Source organism: Bos indicus, chromosome 25 (genome assembly GCF_029378745.1).
Source record: "Bos indicus isolate NIAB-ARS_2022 breed Sahiwal x Tharparkar chromosome 25, NIAB-ARS_B.indTharparkar_mat_pri_1.0, whole genome shotgun sequence".
Taxonomy (NCBI): domain Eukaryota; kingdom Metazoa; phylum Chordata; class Mammalia; order Artiodactyla; family Bovidae; genus Bos; species Bos indicus.
This window is the reverse complement of record NC_091784.1, coordinates 37,997,658-38,024,547: the sequence shown is the minus strand read 5'-3', so window position 1 is coordinate 38,024,547 and position 26,890 is coordinate 37,997,658. Positions and strand designations below refer to the sequence as shown.

Here is a 26,890-nt window from a genome sequence, read left to right as displayed (position 1 = left end):
TGTACTTATTCTTCCAGGAATTGACGACAGTCAAGGATGAGGAAATGGACTTCACCTGTGTGGAGGAGGAACAGATGAATTCTGCCCGAAGACACATGGGCATGGATATGAAGGTGGAGAATTGTGGGAACCTGGTATTTTGGGGTAAGAAAGTTATTTTTCAATACTTTATTGAAAAAAAGTTATTTTTCATACTGCTTACTGTGACATAAAACTTCCACTGTGACTAATGACATCAAATGCCATAGTTTTGCTTACGATCCAGAGAGCTCTGATCCCGTAGGGGATCCCTGATGACTTTGAGCTCAGAATTGGGCTTCTTTTCTCTCCTGGCAAGTCAAAGTTCACCATCTGTGGAAATGAAAAAGGACAGCTCCTTTACATACATATGTATAAGTATATAATTTTGTTTATTTATTATTTTTATCTTTCTGGCTGTGCTGTGTCTTTGTCACTTCTCGAGCTTTCTCCAGTTTCAGAGAGCAAGGCCTACCTTCTCCTTGCGGTGCGTGGGGTTCTCCTCGCAGTGGCTTCTCTCGCTGTGGAGCGTAGGTTCTAGGGTGTGTGGGCTTCACTAGTTGAGGCCCGTGAGCTTAGTTGCCCTGCAGCATGTGGAACCTTCCTGGAGCAGGGATCAAACCCATGTCCCCTGCATTGGCAGGTGGATTCTTAACCACTAGACCAGCGGGAAGTCTGGGATGATGTCTTTAAAGGAGACAGTGGGGGGCGGGGGGACAGGGACCAAAGAGGGGAGCCTAAGACAGAACACTGAGAAGCATCAACATTTCAGAAGAAGGAACAGCAGGAAAACTTCCAAATAAGTAGGGATCAGGAGAAAAAACCTGGAGAGCTTAGTAATACAGAAGTCAAGAGAGAATGTTTGTTAATTCTCTCTCAATAAGATGGGGAGAAAAGCACCAGGAAAATGTTGTTAGGAGGAGCACATGGTGTCAAGTGCTGTTGAGAGGCCCAGGTGATCTACAGATGAAAAGAATCCACTGGATTTAGGTGACATATAAATGGTTAGTGACTTTAGTGAGAGCAATTCCAACTGAGTGGTGGGGAGAGAAGCCAGACTGTGGTGAGTCAGGAGCAAGTATGTGATGAGATGATATCCAAAATCTGAGAAATTTGACTTTGGCAATAAAGGAAGGAAGAAAGAAAGGTGAGAGAGAGGGAAAGAAGGAAAGGAGGAAGAAAAGAAGGGAAAGAAAGAATGGAGGGAGGGAGGAGGCAGTGGTTAGTGGAGACACAAAATCATAGGGAAAGCATACACTAAACAAACAAACAAAAAATCTGCTTTTAAAAAAGGACTAAAGGTAATGATTTTAAAAATCAAATATGGTTGTTGCCGGGGTCCAGCCCCAGTGGATCCAGGGAATTTGAAGCGGGGACAGCGTCGGCGAGGATCAGGAAACAAATGCTTAATTAAACGTTAATTAAGGATATAAAGAGTAATAGAATAAGGATAGCTCAGTAGGAAAATTCAGTGAAGAAAAGAGGCTGAAATAAGGATAGCTCAGTGAGGAAATTCAGTGGAGAAAAGAGGCTGAATAATTCAGCCAGAAGGTGAGAGAAAGAACGACATGGGGAGACCAAGTTTCGGTGAACAAGGCCCGCACTTTATTTTCCAAAGTAGTTTTTATACCTTAAGTTATGCATAGAGGATAATGGGGGAAGGGGTAGAGTCATGCAGCAAGCCAGGCTTTCTTCCTGCAAACTAATCATATGCAAAAGCTTAGGTGATTTGCATCATCTTCTGGCCCCGAGGCCTGTTAACATTTTAAGACCCTTTCTTCAGAAAACTAATTTTTCTCTAAAGGTGATTGGTCAGGAGCCACCCTCCAAAAGCATTAGATAAAGTTGCATTCCTACAGAGCAAAGGTGTGGTGGGCTATAACAAGAAAAAGAATTAACTCAAGGGTCCCAGGTTACAAACATTAAAGCTACTACTTACACCAATTATATTAATCAATACACTGCCAGGGACACAGCAGGTAAGGGATATGGAAATTTAGCAGCAAACATTGGCCCAACAAGTGAAAATCCCTTCACCAATACAATTCCTAATCAATCTTTTAACTGCTCAAAGGAATCTGTATTTAGACAGTTTAGAACATCTCATGCCTCTCACAGTTGGGAGGCTCTGAGCAATCACATATGGCCTGAAAAACCTATTCAGGCAGGCTAGAGGACTTCCAAAGGAGTTTGTAGGTTGAAACACTGTCACACCCAGGAATTATTAACTGGAGCTGTAAGCTAACTCTTTTTTCAGAGAGAGGTAGTGGGGGACAGCCCCCCGTAAAGTCAGAGGTGTAGGTGAGAGCACAAAGCAGAAAGTAGGCAGACTCTGGTTTTGGGGGCTAGATGCTCGAGAATTTCCAGGGGGACTCCTGAGGCTCGATCCCGCCTTTGCGTATGCCGAGCCTCCTTCCTCATGACCTTTGTCATGGGTGGAGCTCCTCACGCTTGCTCCCGGCAGTGATAGAATTCTAGTTGAGCTATTCCAGATCCTGAAAGATGATGCTGTGGAAAGTGCTGCACTCAATATGCAATATGCACTCAATATACATTATGCCGGCTCCTGGCAGGTTGTCACTAATATATGTCTTCGTGTAAGCGATTTTTTTGTCCAGTACTTTTTCAAAATTGCCCAATTTCAACCTGTGTTTTCATCCCCCCACCCCGCCCACTTCCTCAGTTATTTTGTTGACATTTATTTTCATCCTGCCTGCTTATCTTCTTCCCTGGCTAGTCTGTTCAGTTTCCCATTCTTTCAGGTGTAGCATCATCATTATCTGACCTTGTATTGTGCTTCAGCTTCATCATTTCCCCATCAGTGTTATTCACTGAAACTTTGTCACCTGCCATTGCCATGAGGCTTTTTCTGAGAACATTCAAACATTTTTAAAGGACATCAATTTAATTTTCTTTAACTTCTTGCCACCTCAGCAGTTTTCTTTCTCTCCACAGAGAACACAAATATCTGTACTCTTTATTTATTTCAGATTCTGAATCTACACCTGAAACTAAAGTGTCCCTTTCAATGCAGGAAGGTTCTGAAGGAGTATCATCAGAAAGGGAGCTGATAACAGAAAGACTTATAAAGGATGATTCCTGGGACTCCAGATGGATAAAAACCTGGGAATGTGGAGGCATGTTAGAAAGGCAGCAAGGAAATCTGAAGAAAGATTTAAGGCAAGTCATAATTAAGCACAAGAGAAATCCTATGGAGGATTGTACTGAAATCGGGGAAAGTTCGAACCCAATTAAACATCAGAACATTTACTCAGTGAAAAAGCCTTGGAAGTGCAGTGAGTGTGGCAAGTCCTTCAGCTACTACTCAGCTTTTATCCTACATCAGAGGATTCACACAGGAGAGAAACCCTATGTATGTACTGAATGTGGAAAGGCCTTCACCCGGAGCTCATCCCTTATCCAGCATCAGAGAATCCACACTGGAGAGAAACCTTACGAGTGTAATGAATGCGGGAAAGCTTTCAGTCACCGTTCAGCGCTTATTCAACATCATATCATTCATACTGGAGAAAAGCCCTATGAGTGCAATGAATGTGGGAAGGCCTTCAACCAAAGCACGTACCTCATCCAGCACCATAGAATACACACTGGAGAGAAGCCCTATAAATGTAAAGAGTGTGGGAAAGCTTTCAATGACACCTCCTCCCTTATTAAACATCAGAGGGTCCATACTGGAGAAAAACCCTATGGGTGTAAAGAGTGTGGGAAGGCCTTTAGTGACAGGTCAGGCCTTACTCAACATCAGAGAACTCACACAGGGGAGAAGCCCTATGAATGTAGTGAATGTGGGAAGGCTTTCAGTTACTGTTCAGCTCTTATTCAACATCAAGGAACCCACACTGGGGAGAAACCTTACAAATGTCATGAATGTGGAAAAGCCTTCAGTGATCGCTCAGCTCTCATAAGACACCAGAGAATTCATACTGGAGAGAAACCTTACAAGTGTAAAGAATGTGAGAAAGCCTTCAGCCAGAGCTCATCCCTGACAAAGCATCTAAGAACTCACACTGGAGAGAAACCATATAAATGCAATGATTGTGACAAAGCCTTTAGCCAGAGTTCTTCTCTTATTCAACACCAGAAAACTCATGCAGGGGAAAAACGCTATAAATATAAGAAATGTGAGAAAACTTTCAGTATGTGTTCAGCCTATCATCAACATGGAGAAATTCATGGTGAATAGAAGGCAGTGAATTGATGAAATAATTATGCACTATCTCCTTATTATACAGAGCTCCAAATATTGGTCTTCCCAGGTGGCACTAGTGGTAAAGAAACTGCCTGCCAATGCAGGAGACATAAGAGATGGGGGTTCGATCCTTGAATTGGGAAGATCCCCTAGAGGAGGGCATGGCAATCCACTCCAGTATTGTTGCCTGGAGAATCCCTTGGACAGAAGAGCCTGGTGGGCTACAGTCCAAAGGGTCACTAAGAGTTGGACATGACTGAAGCGACCAGGATGGACCTAGAGATTATCATACTAAAGTAAGTCAGACAGAGAAAGACAAATATGATATGATTTATATGTGGAATCTAAAAAATGATTCAAATAAACTTATTTACTAAACAGACTCACAGTCATAGAGAACAAACTTCTTACCAAAGGAAAAAGGTCCTGGAGGGGGATAAGTTAGGAAATCAGAAATAACATATCCAAACTACTATATATAAAATTGGTAAACAAAAAGGACCTACTGTGTGGCACAAAGAGCTATGCTCAATATTTTATAATAACCTATAACAAAAGAATCTGAAAAAGTGATAACCAAATCATTTTGCTGTCCATGAGAAACTAACACAATATTATAAATCAACTATACTTCAATAAAAATAATTTTAAAAATTCTCGTGTTAATCAATGTGCAACCAGGATGAAAAGTAGCACTGACTGAAATTCTTTCTGCACGAGGATCAACCTAACGGGGTAAGAGGGTTATAGGCAGCCGAAAGGATATTAACAATCTACATTAGCTGACAAGAGCTCTTTGTGTCCTTGTTTGTGCTTTATCTTTCTCCTGCTAATAACCTCACCTTTTAAAATTAATTAGACTGCATTGGGTTTTAGTTGCTGCACACAGTGTCTTCGTTGAGATGTCGGATCTTTCATCACGGTGCACAGAATCTAGTTGTGTCACATGGGCTTAGTTGTCCCAAGGCAGGTAGGACCTTAGTTCTCCGACCAGGGATCAAACCCCTACCTCCTGCAGTGGAAGTGCAGAGCCCTAACCATTTGGCCACCAGGAAATTCTCTGTAGGCTTATTAATGATGGCCATTCTGACTCGTGTGAAGTAGTACCTCATTGTAGTTTTGGCTTAAATGTTGCTATGACTAGCAATATCGAGCATCTTTTCATGTGCCTGTTGGCCATTTGGATGTCTTCTTTGAAGAAATGTCTATTTAGATCATCTGCCCATTTTTTTGATTGGATTGTTTGGTATTTTGTTATTGAGTTGTATGAGCTGTTTGTATATTTTGGAAAGTAGGTCCTTGTTGATCACATAATTTGCAAAAATTATATAGCAGTCTGTCTTTCCATTTTTCTTATAGTTTGCTGTGCTAAAGCTTCTAAGTTTGATTAGGTATCATTTGGGAGACAGCTAAAAAAACATTGGTCTGATTTATGTAAAAGATACTTTAAATACAGAAAATTCAAAAGATGAAAAAATATACAATGAAAACACTAATCATAAGGAAGCTGGAGTGGATATATTAATATCAGATAAAACAGAATTCAAGAACAGGGATATTATCTTAGATATAGAAGGATTTTACGATGATAAAAGGATCAATTCACCAAGGTGAGTAATTGTTTAATGTGTAATTGGGTTACAATTATGAATGCGATTTTAGTGTTATACACAAAATTTAGAATTCTGGATTATTAATATATTATGTGCTTAGTATCACAGCCTCCAAAATCACAAAGTAATAACTGACAAATTTTTAAAAAGTGGGCAATTTTATAATTGGAAATTTTAACACTCCTTTTTCAGAAGTTGATAGAACAACTAGACAAAATATTAAAGACATAGAATATCTGAACCACACTGTCTACAATCTTGAATTGATTGACATATACATTATAGAAGATACAACAACTGCAGAATGCATACTACCTAAAAAAACATATTTGGCTGCATTGAGTCTTAGTTGCAGCTTGCAGGATCTTTCAGTGTGGCACCCGTCAGAGCTTAGTTGCTTGAAGGCATGTGGGATCTTAGTTCCCTGACCAGATCCCACTGATGCTAGAATGGCTCACAGAACTCGGAAATAATAGTTTAGAGACTTCCCTGGTGGTCCAGTGGCTGAGACCCCCACAGCTCCCAGTTCAGTGGGCCCCGGTTCAATCCCTGGTCAGGGAACTAGATCCCGCCTGCTGCAACTAAGATCTGACGCTGCCAAATAAATAAATATTTGAGAAAAACAGTTTACTTATCACTGGTTCATTGTAAAAGGATAGAACTCAGGATCAGCCAGATGGAAGAGATGCTCAGGATGCAGGGGGCAGGGTAGTAGAGCTTCCAACCCTCTCCGGGCATGCCCCCAGCACCTCCACCAGTTCAGCAACCAGTGTCTGCATTTTCATGGGGGTTCCTTGCGTAGGTGTAATGGGCGAGTCACTGACCTCTGGGGACTGACTGAACCCCAGCCTGTCCCCTCCCCTCAGGTGCTAGGGGTGAAGGTTCTAACTTGCTCACAGGCCTTGGCCCCTGGCAACTAGGTGTATCCTTAGGAGTTTTCCTCATTAACATAAAACTCAGATGCTGAGGGATTTGTTATGATAACAAGATGCTTATTTCACCTCTGAGGCTGTGCAGCTACTTCAGAAATTGAGGAGGACTTCCCTGATGGCTGGTGGCACAGTGGATAAAAATCCTCCTGCCAATTCATGGGACACAGATTCGATCCCTGGTCCAGGAAGATCCCATATGCTATGGAGCAACTAAGCGGGTGCACCACAACTACGGAGCCTGCGCACCTAGAGCCTGTGCTCCGCAGCTAGAGAAGCCACTGCAGTGAGTCTGCACACCACAACAAAGAGTAACCCTTGCTTGCCTCAGTTAGAGAAAGCCCACGTGCAACAATGAAGAGCCAACACAGCCCAAAATAAATAAAAAACCAAAGAGAAAAGCCCAAGTTAAAAGATACTCCTCTGCACTTATCCCCTAAGAAATTCCAAGCACTTTAGGAACTCTGCCAGAAACAGGCAGGAAGACCAAATATACATTTCTTATTTAAATCACAATATCACAATGGGGAAAAGGGAAAAGACTCATTTGCTTAAGACCCTGGAGGAGACGAGAGAGAATGACCTCGGGGCCCAGGGGGAGAGGACAGGAGGGGTGAGGACCACACAGGGGAAAGTCTTTGCCTCCCCTGAGGCCCGGGCTCAAGTCTTGCTCCTCCAACAACTTTCTGGATCCCAGTGAGCCCTCCCTTCCTCCCTCTTCAGACCTGGCGGATAGTGGTACCCACGACAGCCAGCCCAGAAGCTTCTGCCAGTGAGTCCCAGTAGCCTGTCCATCCCTGTGGGAGCAGCCCGCACGCTGCCCCATTCTCAGTGTCCTGGGAGGGCGCCATCTCTTTCGTATGAGAACTGGGCAGAAGAACCGTGTGATGAGGAAGGTGGGAGTGCACAGAGCAGGGTCAGCGAACTCACCTGGACCCGGGAGTGGTTTTATGGGGTCACAGCCACAGCCGTCCACTCTCCTGTTGTCTATGCTGCCAGAGTAGAGTTGAGTAACCACAGCAGAGACCAAACGGCCAGAGAAGCCTCACATACTGACCATGTGTCCTTCCAGAGAGAACACGTGTGACTCTAGTGTGGAAGAAAGAACATTTGTGACCTGAGGGTTGGAGACGAGTTGAGCCCTGAGTCTGCAAATTCACTGGATGAGCCTCGGCTGTAGGACAATAATACTGTGGCCCACAAAGCTGTGGTAGGAGCTGCAGCTATAATGAGTCTGTTTCCAGGGGTTGCTGTCCTTTCAGGACAAGGCTCTGTACTTCACCAGGCAAGAGTGGGACACACTGGACTGGGCTCAGAAGGCCCTCTACAGGGACGTGATGCTGGACAACTACAGACACGTCATCTTCTTGGGTGATGAGTCAGCTTGAAGGTGAGGGAATGGGATTAGGGAGGGCTCATGAGTATACATGGTATTTATTACAAGTGTGTTATTTCCTTAAAAATGATATGAAGCAAATATGTCCTACTCAAGAATTGATTCATCTGTGTGGTGTATTTGTGAATGTTCTTTAAAATTGTTCTAGTCTACGCTTGCCTATATGTTGGCAGTACTTCACAATAAACTTGTTCATATTTTTTGGTGGAGTATCACAATTCAAAAGTATATAACTAGGGACTTCCCTGGTGGTCCAGCAGTTAAGTCTTCACCTTCCAATGCAGGGGTGCAGGTTTGATCCCTAGTCAGGGCACTGAGATACCACATTTCTAAAGAAGTAAATAAATCCCATGGAGATCAGTACTAAAAAAACAAAGGACTCACTTTCATTAAAAAAAATATTTTGAACTTATAAAACAGAGACTCACAGACACGAAACAAACTTATGGTTACTGGAAGAGGGGGACAGTTAGGGAGTTTGGGAAGGTCATGTACATGTTAGGGGAAGCACACTGATTGAAACCACCCACCCTGGCCAGGCACCATAGTAAACATTTGCATGAGTTGTTTTATGACAGGAGATCCTGATAAGGAATACAGAACTAGTAAGCCACCACCAACTGGAAGAGTTCGGGAAAGGTCAAAAGGAGACACTGCGTGTCCGTCCACTTCCCAGAATCCCTCTCGCTAGCATCCATCTTGGCTGAGTGATGCGTGCGCCACCAGGAAAGACTCTGAATTAGAATGATTGGCCAAAGACCACCCGGAAACTAATCCCATCACCATAAAACCCAAGACTGCCAGCCACCCTTACCCTACTGCTCCCCACCTGGATGTCCTTTCCCAATAAAATCTCTTGCTTTGTCAGCACATGTGTCTCCTTGGACAATTCATTTTCGAGTGTTAGACAAGAGCCCAGTTTCGGGCCCTGGAAGGGGTCCCCCTTCCTGCAACATACACACTGCTATATTTAAAATGAATAACGAACAAGGACCTATTGTAGCACATGGAACTCTCTCTGTTCAATGGTATGTGGCAGCCTGGATGGGAGGAGAGTTCGGGGGGGAGAATGGGTACATGTATACGCATGGCTGAGTCCCTTCAGTGTTCCTCTGAAACTATCCCAACATTGTTAATCAGCTATCCCCCAATACAAGATAAAAAGTTCAAAGGAAAAAAAAAGGTTTGGTCCAAAAGTGGAGGTCCCTGAAGAGTGACAAGGGCACAACTCTGATGGGTCATCTTTGCTCTTGCGGAAAGTATGTTCTGGGGAGAGGGGGTGCTCCTGACTCAGACCCTCCTCCTTCAGGGCAACAGGCTCTCAATGGGCATCCCGAGACTAATTGAACTCAGTCTATCTTGGGTGTGATGGCAAAAGGCAATACAATCCATGATTACTGAAATACTCCAAAGAATATAGTTTCTGGAAAGAGAAAGAGAAGGAGGGAAAGAGAGAATGGAATAAAACGACTCATGCAGAAGCAGGTCAAAATGATGGGACTTTATTTCTGTGGATTCTTTGGTGTCGGACGAGGTGTGAGCTCTGTCTGAAGCTGCCCCCACAGTCGAGACATCTGTAAGGTTTCTCTCCGGTGTGAGTTCTCCGGTGTTTAATGAGGGTCGCGCTCTGACTGAAGTGCTTCCCGCACACAGAACACCCGTAGGGCTTCTCACCAGTGTGGATCCTCTGGTGTTTGGAGAGGTCGGAAGAGCGTTTGAAGCTCTTGTTGCACTCCTCACACGTGTGGGGTCGCTCCGCCTTGTGTGTCCTCTGGTGTCTAAAACGACTGGAGGTGCGGCAGTTCTCCCCGCACTCCTTACATGTGTAGTGCTTCTCCCCTAGGTGGGTTCTCTGATGCCGGCTGAGGTGTGAGCTCTGTCGGAAGCTGTCCCCACACTTGGGACACGTGTAGGGCTTCTCTCCGGTGTGTGTCCTCTGGTGTTTAATGAGGGTCGCGCTCTGACTGAAGCGCCTCCCACACACAGGACACCCGTAGGGCTTCTCGCCGGTGTGGATCCTCTGGTGTTTGGAGAGGTCGGAGCAGCGTTTGAAGCTCTTGTCGCACTCCTCACACAAGTAGGGTCGCTCCTCATTGTGTGTCCTCTGGTGACTAAAGTGGCTGGAGGTGTGGCAGGTTTCCCTGAAGTTGTTACAGGTATAGTGCTTCTCCCCCAGGTGGGTTCTCTGATGTCGACTGAGATTTGAGCTCTGTCGGAAGCTGTCCCCACACCTGGGACACGTGTAGGGCTTCTCACCGGTGTGTGTCCTCTGGTGTTTAATGAGGGTCGCACTCTGACTGAAGCGCCTCCCACACACAGAACACCCATAGGGCCTCTCCCCAGTGTGGATTCGATGGTGTTTAAGGAGGTCGGAACGCTGTTTGAAGCTCTTCTCACAGGTGTCACATGTATAAGGTCTTTCTTCATGGAACCACCTCTGAGTCTCAAATAGGCCCGAATGATGGCGATTTTCCTCACTGTTGAGAGATTCATGAGGTTTCACCATGTCTAACCTGTGTTGGCAGTTGTTCCCATATTCATCCCCAGTGGCGGGTCTCCCTGCTGTTGGGACGTACTGACCAGCAACAAAGTCTGAACTCTCAGCACTGGTCCTGAATTCTTTGTTTTTGACGTCTCCTTCTTCGCTGGGACCATTCCTGAGATCTGAGATGTGGGTGACTCCCTGATCTTCAGGAGAATTTTCGCGTTTCAGCGATGAGGGGTCTCCCAAGGACTTCTCTCTCCTGTCCTGGGCATCACCACACTCAGAAGATAGGGGAGCCTTCTCCTGAAATCCTTGTAGCTGCCCTTGAAGCTCCACTTCTAGAATTTCTTGCTTTGGAATCAATTCTTTGTTCACAATTCTGGTTTCCGAACCTGAAATATTAAAATACGAGTTGCTGACATTTCATCCCCTGGCAGGAGTGATTAAGAAACTGCTAGCAAAAAAAAAAAAAAAAGAAAGAAACTGCTAGCAGAGAAACAATGCCCCCAAAGCCCTTTTCATGTTCTCTGTGAAACCACTCCTGAAGTTAAATTATTTTAATTAACCTGTCAAATGTGCTTACCTGTACAAATCTTGTTTCTTTCCTTTTATACTTGTGTCTACACCCACCAACCCATCTCTCTTCCCCTAACCCCACTTCATAAGAACACAGGGAGAAACAGACAAGAACGAGTGGCGTAATACTCTGTGTAATAGTGAAAAACTAGAAGCCTTAACATCTGTTGACAGAATGGATAAGTGAATATTAGGATGAAATATATAGAGATGTTAAAATGAATAAACTAGAGCTACACCTATCAACATGGATAAAAATCCCAAAAATGTGGAGAAAAAAGGCAAGGTGCAAAAGAACCATATAGTAATACAACGTATGCTGAGGCTGCTGCTAAGTCGCTTCAGTCGTGTCCAACTCTGTGCGACCCCACAGACGGCAGCCCACCAGGCTCCCCCGTCCCTGGGGTTCTCCAGGCAAGAACACTGGAGTGGGTTGCCATTTCCTTCTCCAATGCATGAAAGGGAAAAGTGAAACTGAAGTCGCTCAGTCATGTCTGACTCTTTGGGACCCCATGGACTGCAGCCTACCAGGCTCCTCTGTTCATGGGATTTTCCAGGCAAGAGTACTAGAGTGGGTTGCCATTGCCTTCTCCGAATACAACGTATATATACCATAAAAACATGTCAAAATACTATATATGTTTACATACATTTATATATATGCATACACAAAGTGATATTGAATGGTTTGCCTTGGAAACGAACAGAGATCATTCTGTCGTTTTTGAGATTGCATCCAAGTACTGCATTTAGGACTCTTCTGTTGATCATGATGGCTACTCCATTTCTTCTGAGGGATTCCTGCCCGCAGTAGTAGATATAATGGTCATCTGAGTTAAATTCACCCATTCTAGTCCATTTCAGTTCGCTGAATCCTAGAATGTCGACATTCACTCTTGCCATCTCTTGTTTGACCACTTCCAATTTGCCTTGATTCATGGACCTGACATTCCAGGTTCCTATGCAATATTGCTCTTTACAGCATCAGACCTTGCTTCTATCACCAGTCACATCCACAGCTGGGTATTGTGTTTGCTTTGGCTCCATTCCTTCATTCTTTCTGGAGGTATTTGTCCACTGATCTCCAGTAGCATATTGGGCACCTACTGACCTGGGGAGTTCCTCTTTCAGTATCCTATCATTATGCCTTTTCGTACTGTTCATCCCTTATGATTATAGAGTGGAAGTGAGAAATAGATTTAAGGGCCTAGATCTGATATATAGAGTACCTGATGAACTATGGAATGAGGTTGGTGACACTGTACAGGAGACAGGGATCAAGACCATCCCCATGGAAAAGAAATGCAAAAAAGCAAAATGGCTGTCTGGGGAGGCCTTACAAATAGCTGTGAAAAGAAAAGAAGTGAAAAGCAAAGGAGCAAAGGAAAGATATAAGCATCTGAATGCAGAGTTCCAAAGAATAGCAAGAAGAGATAAGAAAGCCTTCTTCAGCGATCAATGCAAAGAAATAGAGGAAAACAACAGAATGGGAATGACTAGAGATCTCGTCAAGAAAATTAGAGATACCAAGGGAACATTTTGTGCAAAGATGAGCTCAATAAAGGACAGAAATGGTATGGACCTAACAGAAGCAGAAGCTATTAAGAAGAGATGGCAAGAATACACAGAAGAACTGTACAAAAAAGATCTTCACGACCCAGATAATCACGATGGTGTGATCACTCACCTAGAGCCAGACGTCCTGGAATGTGAAGTCAAGTGGGCTTTAGAAAGCATCACTACGAACAAAGCTAGTGGAGGTGATGGAATTCCAGTTGAGCTATTCCAAATCCTGAAAGATGATGCTGTGAAAGTACTGCACTCAATATGCCAGCAAATTTGGAAAACTCAGCCGTGGCCACAGGACTGGAAAAGGTCAGTTTTCGTTCCAATCCCAAAGAAAGGCAATGCCAAAGAATGCTCAAACTACCGCACAATTGCACTCATCTCACACGCTAGTAAAGTAATGCTCAAAATTCTCCAAGCCAGGCTTCAGCAATACGTGAACCATGAACTTCCTGATGTTCAAGCTGGTTTTAGAAAAGGCAGAGGAACCAGAGATCAAATTGCCAACATCTGCTGGATCATGGAAAAAGCAAGAGAGTTCCAGAAAAACATCTATTTCTGCTTTATTGACTATGCCAAAGCCTTTGACTGTGTGGATCACAATAAACTGTGGACAATTCTGAAAGAGATGGGAATACCAGACCACCTGACCTGCCTCTTGAGAAATGTGTATGCAGGTCAGGAAGCAACAGTTAGAACTGGACATGGAACAACAGACTGGTTCCAAATCGAGAAAGGAGTATGTCAAGGCTGTATATTGTCACCCTGCTTATTTAACTTCTATGCAGAGTACATCATGAGAAACGCTGGACTGGAAGAAACACGAGCTGGAATCAAGATTGCCGGGAGAAATATCAATAACCTCAGATATGCAGATGACACCACCCTTATGGCAGAAAGTGAAGAGGAACTCAAAAGCCTCTTGATGAAAGTCAAAGTGGAGAGTGAAAAAGTTGGCTTAAAGCTCAACATTCAGAAAACGAAGATCATGGCATCCGGTCCCATCACTTCATGGGAAATAGATGGGGCAACAGTGTCAGACTTTATTTTTTGGGGCTCCAAAATCACTGCAGATGGTGACTGCAGCCATGAAATTAAAAGATGCTTCCTCCTTGGAAGGAAAGTTATGACCAACCTAGATAGCATATTCAAAGGCAGAGACATTACTTTGCCAACAAAGATTCGTCTAGTCAAGGCTATGGTTTTTCCTGTGATCATGTATGGATGTGAGAGTTGGACTGTGAAGAAGGCTGAGCGCCGAAGAATTGATGCTTTTGAACTGTGGTGTTGGAGAGGACTCTTGAGAGTCCCTTGGACTGCAAGGAGATCCAACCAGTCCATTCTGAAGGAGATCAGCCCTGGGATTTCTTTGGAAGGAATGATGCTAAAGCTGAAACTCCAGTACTTTGGCCACCTGATGCAAAGAGTTGACTCATTGGAAAAGACTCTGATGCTGGGAGGGATTGGGGGCAGGAGGAGAAGGGGACAACAGAGGATGAGATGGCTGGATGGCATCACTGACTCGATGGACGTGAGTCTGGGTGAACTCTGGGAGTTGGTGATGGACAGGGAGGCCTGGTGTGCTGTGATTCATGGGGTCGCAAAGAGTCGGACACAACTGAGTGACTGAACTGAACTGATACACAAGTGTATATGTGGCTACATGTATATGTAGAAAGAATATAAAACAGGCATAGAAATGGTAAGTCAGGATATTGATCACTTCTGGAGAAGGAGTGAGGGGATAGCTTTCGAGGGGGTACACAGAGCTTCACCTGGTGCTATGGCTGTAATATGCAGCAAAATAAAAAGCTGAGTCTATCACCTAACAATATAGAACAGAAAGTCTTGCCTCAGTCACAAAAGGGGCTTGAAGGCTCTCAATCTCTGTGAATGGCAGCCTGGCTCAGGGATTTTCTGAAGCAAACCCTCCACCAGTCACACCCAGCTGGAGACAGGAAGAGGCCCAGCACTTACTTGGTGAGACTGCGTTTCCATGATCCTTTGGTGCACTCTCCCTGAAGAAGTGCTTCTGTGCTGGGTACAGACGCTCCCACTCCTCCCAGGTTAGAGACACGGCCACATCCCGGACTGTCACCAACCCCTGTAACAACATGAGACCTCCCCTCAGCACCTGCCATCCCAGTGAGAGAGTCATTTCCTAGGCAGGTTGATAAGAAGTCTAGGCATCTGAAAGGAGAGAGGGGTCTGGAATTCTCAAGGAGGAAGAAAGGACAAACTTTTTTTTCTCTACATTCCTTAAGATTATATAACAATAATGTATCCTGCCTGAGGACAGTCTCTGGATTAAACCTCCTGGCTAATCCTGTTATTTTAAAATGTAAATTATGGGAGTAGGTCTGGTCTTTACAAGGACTATATAATAATAATGTATCCTGCCTAAGGACAGTCTCTGGATTAAACCTTCTGACTAATTCTGTTATCTTAAAATGTTAATTATGGGAGTAGGTCTGGTGGGTCTTTACAACCTCCAGACATTCTTTGGATTCATTGGAGAGTATTTAACTCCATTGCTAAGGCTAGCAAGGGGGTACTCTTTCTACCCCCTTCTCATGTCTACGTCAGAAGCTTTCTCTATCTCCTTTATACTTTAATAAACCTTTATTACACAAAAGCTCTGAGCGATCAAGTCTTGTCTATGGCCCCGGATTGAATGGATAGAATTCTTCTCCAGAGGCCAAGAATCCTGGCGTCTTTGCGTGATTCAGCAACAACCTTTCATCTTGGGGGCTCGTCCGGGATTCTTCAGGACAAGATGGGAGCTAACAATTCTAGCCTCATCCTGTGAACTGTATCCTGAAAAACTGGGATAGTTTTGATCCCCAGAGCTTAAAGAAGACACACGTGGTCTTCCTATGTGATACTGCATGGCCACGGTATCCATTGGAGGTTCTCTTAAGTATATATAATTCTGTTTTACAATTAGACTGGTTCTGTAGAAAACAAGGGAAATGGGTAGAAGTAGCCTACGTATTGCCCTTTTTCTCTCTGTGAAATATGCCAGACTTATGTCCTAAGGGTATAAATTTGGGTGTGACTCCTTCAGCTCCCTCCAGTCCTCCTAGTTTGCTAGATGAGAAGGAGGACAGGAGACAAAGAGATAAAGAAAAGCAGGTTTCTCCAATCTATTCCTGGGATCATATGCACAGAGCAGCCAGAGAGACTGAGGAACAGCCACACAAGCTGTTGCCTCTTCATGAAGCACCCACCAGGAGAAATAATCAGTCTACAAGAGTTAATATTAATAAGCCTTTTCTTATCAAGAAATGCAAAGAATCAAGGAGGATCTGGGAGACTATTTAGACGACCCAGAAAAATATACTAGAGCTTTTAAAGGTGTTACTCTTGTTTATGACCTTACTTGGAAAGGTGTATATCTTGGGACAAATGCTGACTCCTGACTCAAAGAGTCGAGTTTTGGGAAAAGCGGTTGCTTATGGAGATGAATAGCTTGGTAATGAATCAGTAGGGAAGAGGGAGGACAAGACAGCGGTCCTCCCCACTGGGAATCAGGTGGTCCCAACTACAGAACCAGACTGGGACTACAACACAGCTAAAGGAAGATGGGGTCAGAGTCATTTTGTCAGATGTATTCTTGAAGGACTCAGGCAGGCACGTGCTAAGCCTGTAAACTATGGCAAATCGGCAAACACAGAACAGGAGAAGGAAGCTCCTGGTAAATTCCTAGATAGACTGAGAGAAGCCCTTCGCAGATTCACTGAGACTGATCCCAAAAGTGAAGAGGGAAAAGTGATCTTAAAGGATAGATTTCTCACTCAGTTGGCTCCAGATGTCCGCTGTAAGCTATTAAAATGGGCGTATGGGCCAAATCAGTCTTTAGATAATCTGTTACAACTGGCTCAGTCTATTATGGTAGGGAATATGAGGAAAAGAAAGAAAGGTAGAAAAGGACAAAGAAGCCCTCACAATAGCTATGAGAACTGTTCTTAAACAGCCTGAGAAAAATGCCCAGAGGGGCCCAGGTGAAAAGGGATGGGCTTGCTATTACTGTGGAAAGGAGGGGCACCTCAAGTGGGATTGCCCTCAGGCATCTAAGCTGCCCCTGGCTCCATGTCCGGTCTGCAAGGGACCACACTGGAGGAGAGACTGCCCCCAGAGGCGTAGGTTTCAGGGGTCAGATTCTCAAGACAATCAGGACTAAAGGTGCCCGGGGGTCCCCACACAAGCTCCCGTCCTAATTACACCTGAGGAACCCTGGGTATCAATAACTGTGTGTGGGGGCAATCTGTCGATTTACTTTTAGATACTGGGCAACTTACTCCCTGCTTACTGAAGCCCGTGGCCCACTTTCTTCCCGATCTGCTTCCGTAATGGGACTGTCTGGATGAGCCAAAAGGTATTACTTCAGTGTTTCTGTCAGTTATGACTGGGATTCTTTGCTATTTTCACACGTGTTTCTGATCGTGCCAGAGTCTCCCTCACCCTCTTTGGGGAGGGATATACTGAGCAAGGTCCATGCCTCTGTTTTCATGAATATGGAGCCCTCCCTTTCTCTCCCTTTAATTGAACAAAATATAAATCCTAGAGTATGGGCTGATGGAAAATCTGTGGGTCGAGCACAAAATGCTATTCCTGTAGTTGTCAAGCTCAAAAACCCGCACTTATTTCCACATAAGAAGCAGTATCCAATGAAACCTGAGGTTAAGGAAGGGTTAAAACCCATCATCGAGAATTTAAAGGAGCAAGGGCTATTGATTCCATGTAACAGTCCATGCAACACTCCTATTTTGGGTATAAAGAAATCAAATGGTAAATGGAGACTAGTTCAAGATTTACAAATAATAAATGAGGCTGTAGTTCCTTTACACCCCTTGGTGCCTAATCCTTGTACTCTATTGTCTGAAATTCCTGAATGAGCCAAATATTTCTCAGTAATTGATTTGAAAGATGTCTTCTATTCAGTGCCTTTGGCGGAGGAAAGTCAATTTCTCTTTGCCTTAGAAGACCCTACGCAGTCAGCTTCTCAGTTAACCTGGACAGTTTTGCCCCAGGGATTTCATGACAGTCCTCACTTATTTGGACAAAGTTTGTCATGGGATTTACAAAACTTTTAATAGCTCTGAAGCAGTGATGTAACAATATGTAGATGGTATTTTGCTCTGTGCTGAGACAGAGGAAGCTTGTTCATGAGCCTCAGAAGATTTCTTAAACTTTTTGGCAGGCTGCAGTTACAAGGCATCAAGAGAAAAGGCTCAGCTTTGTCAACAATCTGTTAGATATCTGGGCCTAATCATATCAGAAGGGACTAGGGCCATAGGCTTAAACCTATGAGACTTACACCTATACTAAATCATCCCCTACCTATGACTTTACAACAAGTGAGAGGAATTTTGGAAATCACAGGCTACTGTAATTGGATTCCGGGTTACGGTGGAATTTGCCCAGCCTTTATAGAGCCAGATATCCTGGAATGTGAGGCCAAGCAAGCCTTAGAAAGCATCACTACGAACAAAGCTACTGGAGGTGATGGAATTCCAGTTGAGCTATTCCAAATCCTGAAAGATGATGCTGTGAAAGTGCTGCACTCAATATGCCAGCAAATTTGGAAAACTCAGCAGTGGCCACAGGACTGGAAAAGGTCAGTTTTCATTCCAATCCCAAAGAAAGGCAATGCCAAAGAATGCTTAAACTACCGCACAATTGCACTCATCTCACACGCTAGTAAAGTAATGCTCAAAATTCTCCAAGCCAGGCTTCAGCAATACGTGAACCGTGAACTTCCTGATGTTCAAGCTGGTTTTAGAAAAGGCAGAGGAACCAGAGATCAAATTGCCAACATCCGCTGGATCATGGAAAAAGCAAGAGAGTTCCAGAAAAACATCTATTTCTGCTTTATTGACTATGCCAAAGCCTTTGACTGTGTGGATCACAATAAACTGTGGACAATTCTGAAAGAGATGGGAATACCAGACCACCTGACCTGCCTCTTGAGAAATGTGTATGCAGGTCAGGAAGCAACAGTTAGAACTGGACATGGAACAACAGACTGGTTCCAAATCGGGAAAGGAGTATGTCAAGGCTGTATATTGTCACCCTGCTTATTTAACTTCTATGCAGAGTACATCATGAGAAACGCTGGACTGGAAGAAACACAAGCTGGAATCAAGATTGCTGGGAGAAATATCAATAACCTCAGATATGCAGATGACACCACTCTTATGGCAGAAAGTGAAGAGGAACTCAAAAGCCTCTTGATGAAAGTCAAAGTGGAGAGTGAAAAAGTTGGCTTAAAGCTCAACATTCAGAAAACGAAGATCATGGCATCCGGTCCCATCACTTCATGGGAAATAGATGGGGAAACAGTGGAAACAGTGTCAGACTTTATTTTTCTGGGCTCCAAAATCACTACAGATGGTGACTGCAGCCATGAAGTTAAAAGACGCTTACTCCTTGGAAGGAAAGTTATGACCAACCTAGATAGCATATTGAGAAACAGAGACATTACTTTGCCAACAAAGGTCCGTCTAGTCAAGGCTATGGTTTTTCCTGTGGTCATGTATGGATGTGAGAGTTGGACTGTGAAGAAGGCTGAGCGCCGAAGAATTGATGCTTTTGAACTGTGGTGTTGGAGAAGACTCTTGAGAGTCCCTTGGACTGCAAGGAGATCCAACGAGTCCATTCTGAAGGAGATCAGCCCTGGGATTTCTTTGGAAGGAATGATGCTAAAGCTGAAACTCCAGTACTTTGGCCACCTGACGCAAAGAGTTGACTCATTGGAAAAGACTCTGATGCTGGGAGGGATTGGGGACAGGAGGAGAAGGGGACGACAGAGGATGAGATGGCTGGATGGCATCACTGACTCGATGGACGTGAGTCTGAGTGAACTCCGGGAGTTGGTGATGGACAGGGAGGCCTGGCGTGCTGTGATTCATGGGGTCGCAAAGAGTCGGACAGGACTGAGCGACTGATCTGATCTGATCTGATCTGATAGCTGCAACTCAGCAGGCCCGAACCAACAAACTGGTTTGGTCTCCAGTTACTCAAAAGGCTTTTAAGGTTCTTCAGACTGCTCTCCTGCAAGCTCCCACTCTGAGCTTGGCCACAGGGTCAGAATTTAATTTGTTTGTCACTGAAAGAAAAGGTATGGCCTTGGGAGTTTTGACACAACCCCAAGGGCTCACCAGCAACCTATTGCTTATCTAAGCAGAGAATTAGATGTAATTTCACGTGGGTGGCCCCACTGCCTAAGAGTAATTGGGGCAGCAGAAGCTTTAAAAATAATTAGTGGATGAAACCTTACTGTACTGACTTCTCATGTTGTAAATGGAATCTTAAATTCTAAGGTTAATATTTGGATGACAGTAGGCTTCTTAAATATCAGACATTGTTATAGACCCTTAAGCCTTGGAATTAACTAGTTACGTAACTCAGCTCTCAGCTTTTCAACAGGCATTAACAGAACTCCAGGAGAGGACTCCTGACCCAGTCTCTGAGTCAAGCAAGCCTCTATTTGAGCCAGGAACCGAGGTCCTCATAAAAACATTGGAATCTGGGGGCCAATCCCACAAGTCCCTCTGGGAAGGCTGGGCCTGATAATCTATGTGAGCCTACTTCTGCTGACTCCAAAAATCCTGAGTCTGCCATTTGATCCTCAAGACAATGCCTTCCTGTCCTGGGCTCACTCCTATGCAGCATTTCACAGTCTAACTGCTGGGTCTGTGGAGCACTCCCCTTTTCATCAGTGGAAGGATTCCCAGGGTGGACATCTCCACTTCAAGGAAAAGACTTTCTCAAAGTCTGCAAATACCTTCAACAATCGCACGTGATGCCTCTTCTTAAACTGATGACATCTAACAACCTTAACATGGACTGATTTAACTATGGACATAATGTGACTTTTCATTTTGATTTTAACTTGGTTTAATGACTATTTTGCCTTACGTCTGTAACTGTATAATGGAGTTTTCTAACCATCTAAAAGCTTTTAAGTTACAAATGGTTGTCCAAGCTCCTATGAGTGCCACTGCCTCCTCCAACTATCCCTGGATCAGAGACCCTCAATACGAGGGTTAGAAGAATATGTTGCCTCAACTATTTAGGGGCCACACCCCTAAACAGCAGGAAGTAGTTATGGAACAAAAACGATGCCCCTTTCCCTTGGCAACATAATTCTCCTAAAAGAAAAGAGGGGAATGAGAGTCATTTCCTAGGCAGGTTGATAAGAAGTCTAGGTGTCCGAAAAGGAGAGAGGGGTCTGGAATTCTCAAGGAGGAAGAAAGGACAAATTTTTTTCTCTACATTCCTTAAGATTATATAACAATAATGTATCCTGCCTGAGGACAGTCTCTGGATTAAATCTCCTGGCTAATCCTGTTATTTTAAAATGCAAATTATGGGAGTAGGTCTGGTCTTTACAAGGACTATATAATAATAATGTATCCTGCCTGAGGACAGTCTCTGGATTAAACCTTCTGACTAATTCTGTTATCTTAAAATGTTAATTATGGGAGTAGGTCTGGTGAGGTCTTTACAACGTCCAGACATTCTTTGGATTCACTGGAGAGTATATAACTCCATTGCTAACTCTTTCTACCCCCTTCTCATGTCTATGTCAGAAGCACAGCAACAGTCAGATGGAAGAGATGCGTTGGGCAAGGTCTGGAGGGGGGGGTCCTAAGCTCAGGAGCTTCTCTCCCCTTGGAGGTGGGATGGGGGAAGGGTTGAGTTACCCTCCCACTTAAGTAGATGCGCATACCAACTGGGAAGCTCTCTCAACCCCACACTCTTGTGGTTTTATGGAGGCTTCATCATGTAGGCAGGATCAATTATTAACTCCATTTCCAGCCTCTCTTCCTTCTCTGCAGTATCATTATCAATTGAGGGAGGAGGGAGGAAGTCATCCAAGCCCTTAAAAAGTAAAAGGATGCTCATATTCAAAGTGGTGGGGAACTGCTGTTCTTATACATCGTTTAAGGACACTTTCCACCTTGACATCTTTCTTTCCCAAACAATCTAGTTAGACACGAGGGTGTCTTACACTGAATAAACAATACTTCTGTGCCAGTTTTGTGCGGAAAGGTCTACAACTCAAGGACCTCTTCCTAGACGGATTTGTTACCGCTTCCTACAAAGAATGTTTCATGCACATACTAAAGTTCACGCAAAATGTAATAAGGAAGTAAAGAACTTCTGAAACCCATAGCATCCCTCACACCTCCATCCCCACTCCCAGAATACTTCCACTCCTCACCTGGCGTGAGGTCCCAGCAGGCTGCCTCTGAAGAGACCGCACCACGGCGGCCGCCTCCTCCCCGCTCTGCGGGCAGTGCTTCCGCACCCAGGCTTGGATCTCCTGGGGCAGGATTGTCAGGAACTGCTCCAGCACCAGCAGCTCCAGGATCTGCTCTTTCGAGTGCACCTCTGGCCTCAGCCATCGACAACAAAGTTCCCTGAGCCGGCTCAGCGCCTCTTCCGGTCCAGCCACCTCCTGATAACGGAACTGCCTAAAATGACATCGGAAAGTTTCGGGATCCGGACAGTCCCAGGGCCGGTCGGACTCCCCACTTCCGAAGGAGTCTTCCTCCACTTTCACTGTCCAAAGTCCATCACCTAGGGCCGGAGGGGCGATCGTGCTTTGACTTGCGGTCCAGCTCCAACTCATCCTTCTCTCGCTCGTGCGCACTTTCCCGGAGTTCCACCTTCAGCTGAGGTGACAGTAAACCCAGCAAGAAGCCGCAGAACACATCGGATCTCCCCAAAGAAGCGGCTGCCGACTGTCGGGTCTTAAACGAGATCCCACCTCCCCGGGCCCCTCCCAGACTCCTCCTACCCAGAAACCGCTACCCTACCTCAGTTCAGTTCAGTTCAGTCGCTCAGTCGTGTCCGACTCTTTGCGACACCCTACCTGAAGCTGTCAAATCCCGCGACAAAAAATTACGAACAGCCCGAGTCGGAAGTGCGTCACCGGCTCCCTGCGGTGCCCACCCCTCGGGGCATTTCCGGGGCCTCTCTAGGCTCCTGGGAAGAGTGACGTGCATCTCTGTGGTTTGTTATCTTTAACCTTTTCCAGAGGTACTCTTGGTGGCTCACACGGTAAAGAAACCGCCTGCAATGCGGGAGACATGGGTTCAGTCCCTGGGTTGGGAAGATCCCCTGGAGAAGGGAACGGCTACCCAGTCCAGTATTCCGGCCTGGAGAATTCCATGGACAGAGGAGCCTGGCCGACTACAGTCCATGGGATCGCAAAGAGGAGGACACGAAGTGTCGGACACGACTGAGCGACTTTCACTTTCACCTTGTAGCGTGGAGCTTACAGTCCTTAAGGTTGCAGAACTAAAGGATATTCCTCCTTTAAAAATAAATCTCATTCCTTTTGAATTCTTGACAATCTTTCATCCTTAGATTAAGTATGAGAAGGAATCTTATTGTTTCAAAGAGGGAAAAAAAAGAAAAGAAAAATATCAAACCTGTTTTTCACTTGCATTCCTTTGTATGAAATACATAATCAAAATTTTGCAAAAAAAAAAATCATTCAAAAGCAATCACATGCCTTAGCTTTGTAGCAACTTTCTTCTCAAAGTTGGCTCATTACCATGTTAAACATTTATACTAAGCTGGAGAATATGTCAAATTATATGTCTTATGTTTTAAAAGTATGTTTTATATGATAGTAAAATAAATTTAAAACAATAACTGTATATGAAAAATTGTATATGTGATAAAAATATGTACCATTCAATTGTTTCTATGTTTAATAAACATCACTTTTATTTGAGAATAACCAAAAGAAAGAATGTCATTCTTAACAAATTATCTGTGAAGAAAGTTGTATAAATTTGGTTTCAGGGAAAGTTAAAAGTTCCAGTTGTACAATAAAGTGGTCATTTATCCATCGGTTACACTTAGGCAAGAAAGGTTTGTAGAGTGTCTTCTACATGCTAAGGCATCACAGTTGACACTATAGATGCAAAACTGGGAAGATATATTCCCTGTCCTCAAGTTGCTCACAGTCCCCTAATGGAGACAGACACTTAAATTACAGGACAGTGTGGTAAACGCAATACTTTGAGGTGTATGCAGCATCTATTTGTATAAGCAGAGATGGAAATAAACAACCATGCCTGATGGGGAGTGTACAGTAAAAGGCTTCACAGAAGAGATAAGTTTAAAAAGTCCATGTGGACTGAAGACATATTTTAATTTAAAACTGGGTTAAATATATGGGCAATAGTTGGACACAACTAAAGCAACTTAGCACACGCATACTTTAGTTTAACATTTATATTAAATCATCTGCATTATTTAAGAAGTGAAGAATTATCTAAGCTACATGTGTGTGTGTTTTGTGCTCAGCTGTGTCTGACTGTTTGTGATCCCAAGGACTGCAGTCTGCCAGGCTCCTCTGTCTGTGGGATTTCCCAGGCAAGAATACTGGAGTGGGTTGCTATTTCCTTCTCCAGGGGATCTTCCCAACCCACAGATCGAACTGGCATCTGCTGCCTGGCAGGTGAGTTCTTTACCACTGAGCCACCAGGGAAACCCTATGTAAGTTACATTAAGGGTACTTTCATTTAAAAAGCATTTGTTTAAGTACAATTAATGTCCTGATTTATGAATGCAAATTCCCAAGCAGGGTCAAGATTTCATACAACATTTATATGGATTAAAGCTTAAAATATAAACTTTAAAAATTATTTCCAAATTATTTCCTGTGCAAAAGCACAGGTAGTCAATTCCTACTTTAGGTTTTAGCAGTTGTAGTGGCTGTACTAGTCTGTTGTGATCTGTTTTGATTGGACATTAATAGGACATGAAACAGGCAAAGGCAGATTTTTCAGGATTATTTTTTATGTTGAACGTGAAAGTGTTAGTCGCTCAGTCCATGTAAATATAATCAAACATCTTGAGAGCTTGTCAAATATCTTATATAATGCACATATACTACACCAGTGTGTGAGCTAAGTCACTTCAGTCCTGTCTGACTCTGTGACCCCATGGACTGTAGCCTGCCAGGCTCCTCCATCCATAGAATTCTCCAGGCAAGAATATTGGAGTGGGTTGCCAGTTTCTTCTCCAGGGGATCTTCTCCACCCAGGGATTGAACTCGGGTCTCTTGCATTGTAGGAAGATTCTTTACCATCTGAACCACCAGGGAAGCCCAATTTTTATGTTAAAAATCACTTAAAGAGAAAAAAATTCACTACTCTCAAGGCTCATCTTTGTCATTTTACAAATCTGGAGCAACATGTGATAATTTAATGAGATAACTTGTTGAATGTTTACATCTCATCTCCCTAGGTGGTTTGAAAGTCTCTGGAGGGCAGAAATTTTACACAAGTCTACTTCTTCATCTGTGTGGGAACGCTATCCTGATCTGGCAGGAAGTCAAAAGTTCTTTTTTGCAGGACAAGGCTTTGACTAGGATCAGGTTATCAAGGATGGTAAGGGAATTAGGACAATGCAAATTCACAAATAAAACTCTATGGCACAGGCAAATCTAGCTCCAGAAAATATCCATCTACGTAACTAGTAACAGAATCCAGAAGAGAATATTATGTACTATGAAGACAGTACAAGCATTTTTCATCTTCTCCCAGAGAAAGGAGATGTATTAATAGGTCTTCTTTCCTGTTGATTACCAGTTTGGCTCCAATAGTATCAGTGTCTGGGTTGTATGACTGGTTTCTTATCATGATTTAGTGATTTGCTTAGCTCTTTCCTCCCTTTCTCCTGTAATTTAACTTTTGTCTTCACTTGCAGAACATCAAGTGCTTTCATCTGCTCCCACTGATATCACTGAATGATATATTTTTGTGTTCCCAATGCCTTTTCTGGTGCTTTTTTCATAGAAGTTAACTGAAGAAATGTCTCATCTTTTAAAAAAAACAATTCAGTGCAAGTAAATAAAGTGAGAAAAGGAAAAAAAGTAGGGATAAATAAGATGGAGCCAGGGATAGGACAGGATTAGAACTTACCCACTGTACACTCCTGTATACTCACAAAAGATAGCTCATAGTTCTGCTTTGAGAAACCTCAGCAGCCAATTCAAGAAGAAAACAAGATCAGTTACATGAGCGAACTATTATAATGGCTTAGGAGAAATCCAGCTATTCTTAGTATCAAGAGGGAAGAGAAATTTATAGTCATAAGGGTCGCAGAGTCGGACACGACTGAAGCAACTTAGTACTCAAGCACGCCTCCACCCTATATAAGATGCTTTAAAACAATATACCTCTGACCCTCTTTCCACGTTTTGCTTTGAGTGCTCCCGGTTTGCTAACTTTTTAGTATGTACACAATAAACTTTCACTAATTACTACTTCAGCGATTCAATGGTTTCACGTCTTTGTTTGTTTGTTTTTTTGGCCGAAACTTTTGACGATTCTAAATATAAAAAGTGAAACCATAAAAATACATTGCACAAACCGCAGTGTCAATTTAAGCCTCTCCAGCTATAGATCTCTTTGACGATAGTAGGAATTTTTTGCATTTTTTCATTCATAAGGTAGACCACGGCACGAGCAAGCCATTCTCAAAATCCCATCTCTGATTTGAGTGAAAATTCACAACGTACTATATAAAAATAAAACTCCTGAGAGTATCGAAGGATTTGCTGTTGTTCAGTCGCTTAAGTCGTATCCGGTTCTTTGCGACCCCATGGACTGCAAGTCAGGTTTCCTTGTCCTTCACATCTCCTGGAGTTTGCTCAAACTCACGTCCGTTGAGTCCGTGATGCCATCCAACCATCTCGTCCTCTGTCGTCCCCTTCTCCTGCCTTCGGGAGGATATATGCCTTCTAATTCAGAGTGGAGTCCGTGAGCCTCATTCACTTCGTGACTTGTAAGACAAAGACTCTTGTCCTGTCTGTCGAGTAACTTCGCAAATGGATACAAAATGAGACTAAAGATGGGACCCCTCTTGGCTAGAGAAGCCCTGAAAACACCGCTCAGGAATTTCTCAAGAACGCGGACCTTCCGCCTTCTCTCCGCAGCCAGGAGGCTAGTCTCCCGACACACTCAGGCCTCCCCTGGGGCCTCTGAAGAAACGCCTCCCAGCTTTCCCGCACCGTGAGACTGAGGCTGCGAAGAGAGCCCCTGCCTTATTGGCTAGAGGGCG

At 43.9% G+C, this 26,890-nt stretch overlaps 2 protein-coding genes across 5 annotated transcripts in view; one reads left to right on the top strand and one right to left on the bottom strand.

Annotated features, from left to right (window-relative positions):
• Positions 1-26,890, top strand: part of ZKSCAN5 (zinc finger with KRAB and SCAN domains 5) — a 47,763-nt gene that overhangs the window by 4,471 nt on the left and 16,402 nt on the right. For 2 of the 3 annotated variants that reach the window (XM_070779205.1, XM_070779204.1), the window contains 2 exons: positions 18-144; positions 3,009-9,550. In XM_070779205.1, the coding sequence (XP_070635306.1) occupies positions 18-144; positions 3,009-4,222 (1,341 nt within the window). In that variant the 3' untranslated portion in view covers positions 4,223-9,550. Of the gene's footprint in view, positions 1-17; positions 145-3,008 lie in introns of those variants that run through there. The other variant, XM_070779206.1, reaches the window with a different exon arrangement.
• ZNF394 (zinc finger protein 394) lies at positions 9,647-26,850 on the bottom strand. Of its 2 annotated transcripts, XM_019987088.2 has the most exons (3): positions 22,026-26,850; positions 14,771-14,897; positions 9,647-11,043 (listed from the first exon to the last, which is right to left on the bottom strand). In XM_019987088.2, the coding sequence occupies exons 1-3, from the start codon at positions 22,434-22,436 to the stop codon at positions 9,653-9,655; spliced, it is 1,929 nt and encodes a 642-aa protein (XP_019842647.2). In that variant the 5' UTR covers positions 22,437-26,850; the 3' UTR covers positions 9,647-9,652. The 2 variants fall into 2 exon arrangements, with proteins under 2 accessions (XP_019842647.2, XP_019842648.2); XM_019987089.2 differs by lacking the exon at positions 14,771-14,897 and having other exon boundaries at positions 22,026-22,372.

Coding starts and splice junctions, on each gene's coding strand:
- ZNF394 (XM_019987088.2), bottom strand. CDS start 22,436: ATGAGTTGGAGCTGGACCGCAAGTCAAAGCACGATCGCCCCTCCGGCC. Junction 14,898..22,025: donor CTGCTGGGACCTCACGCCAG/GTGAGGAGTGGA, acceptor ATGTTGTTACAG/GGGTTGGTGACAGTCCGGGA. Junction 11,044..14,770: donor TGGAAACGCAGTCTCACCAA/GTAAGTGCTGGG, acceptor TTAATATTTCAG/GTTCGGAAACCAGAATTGTG.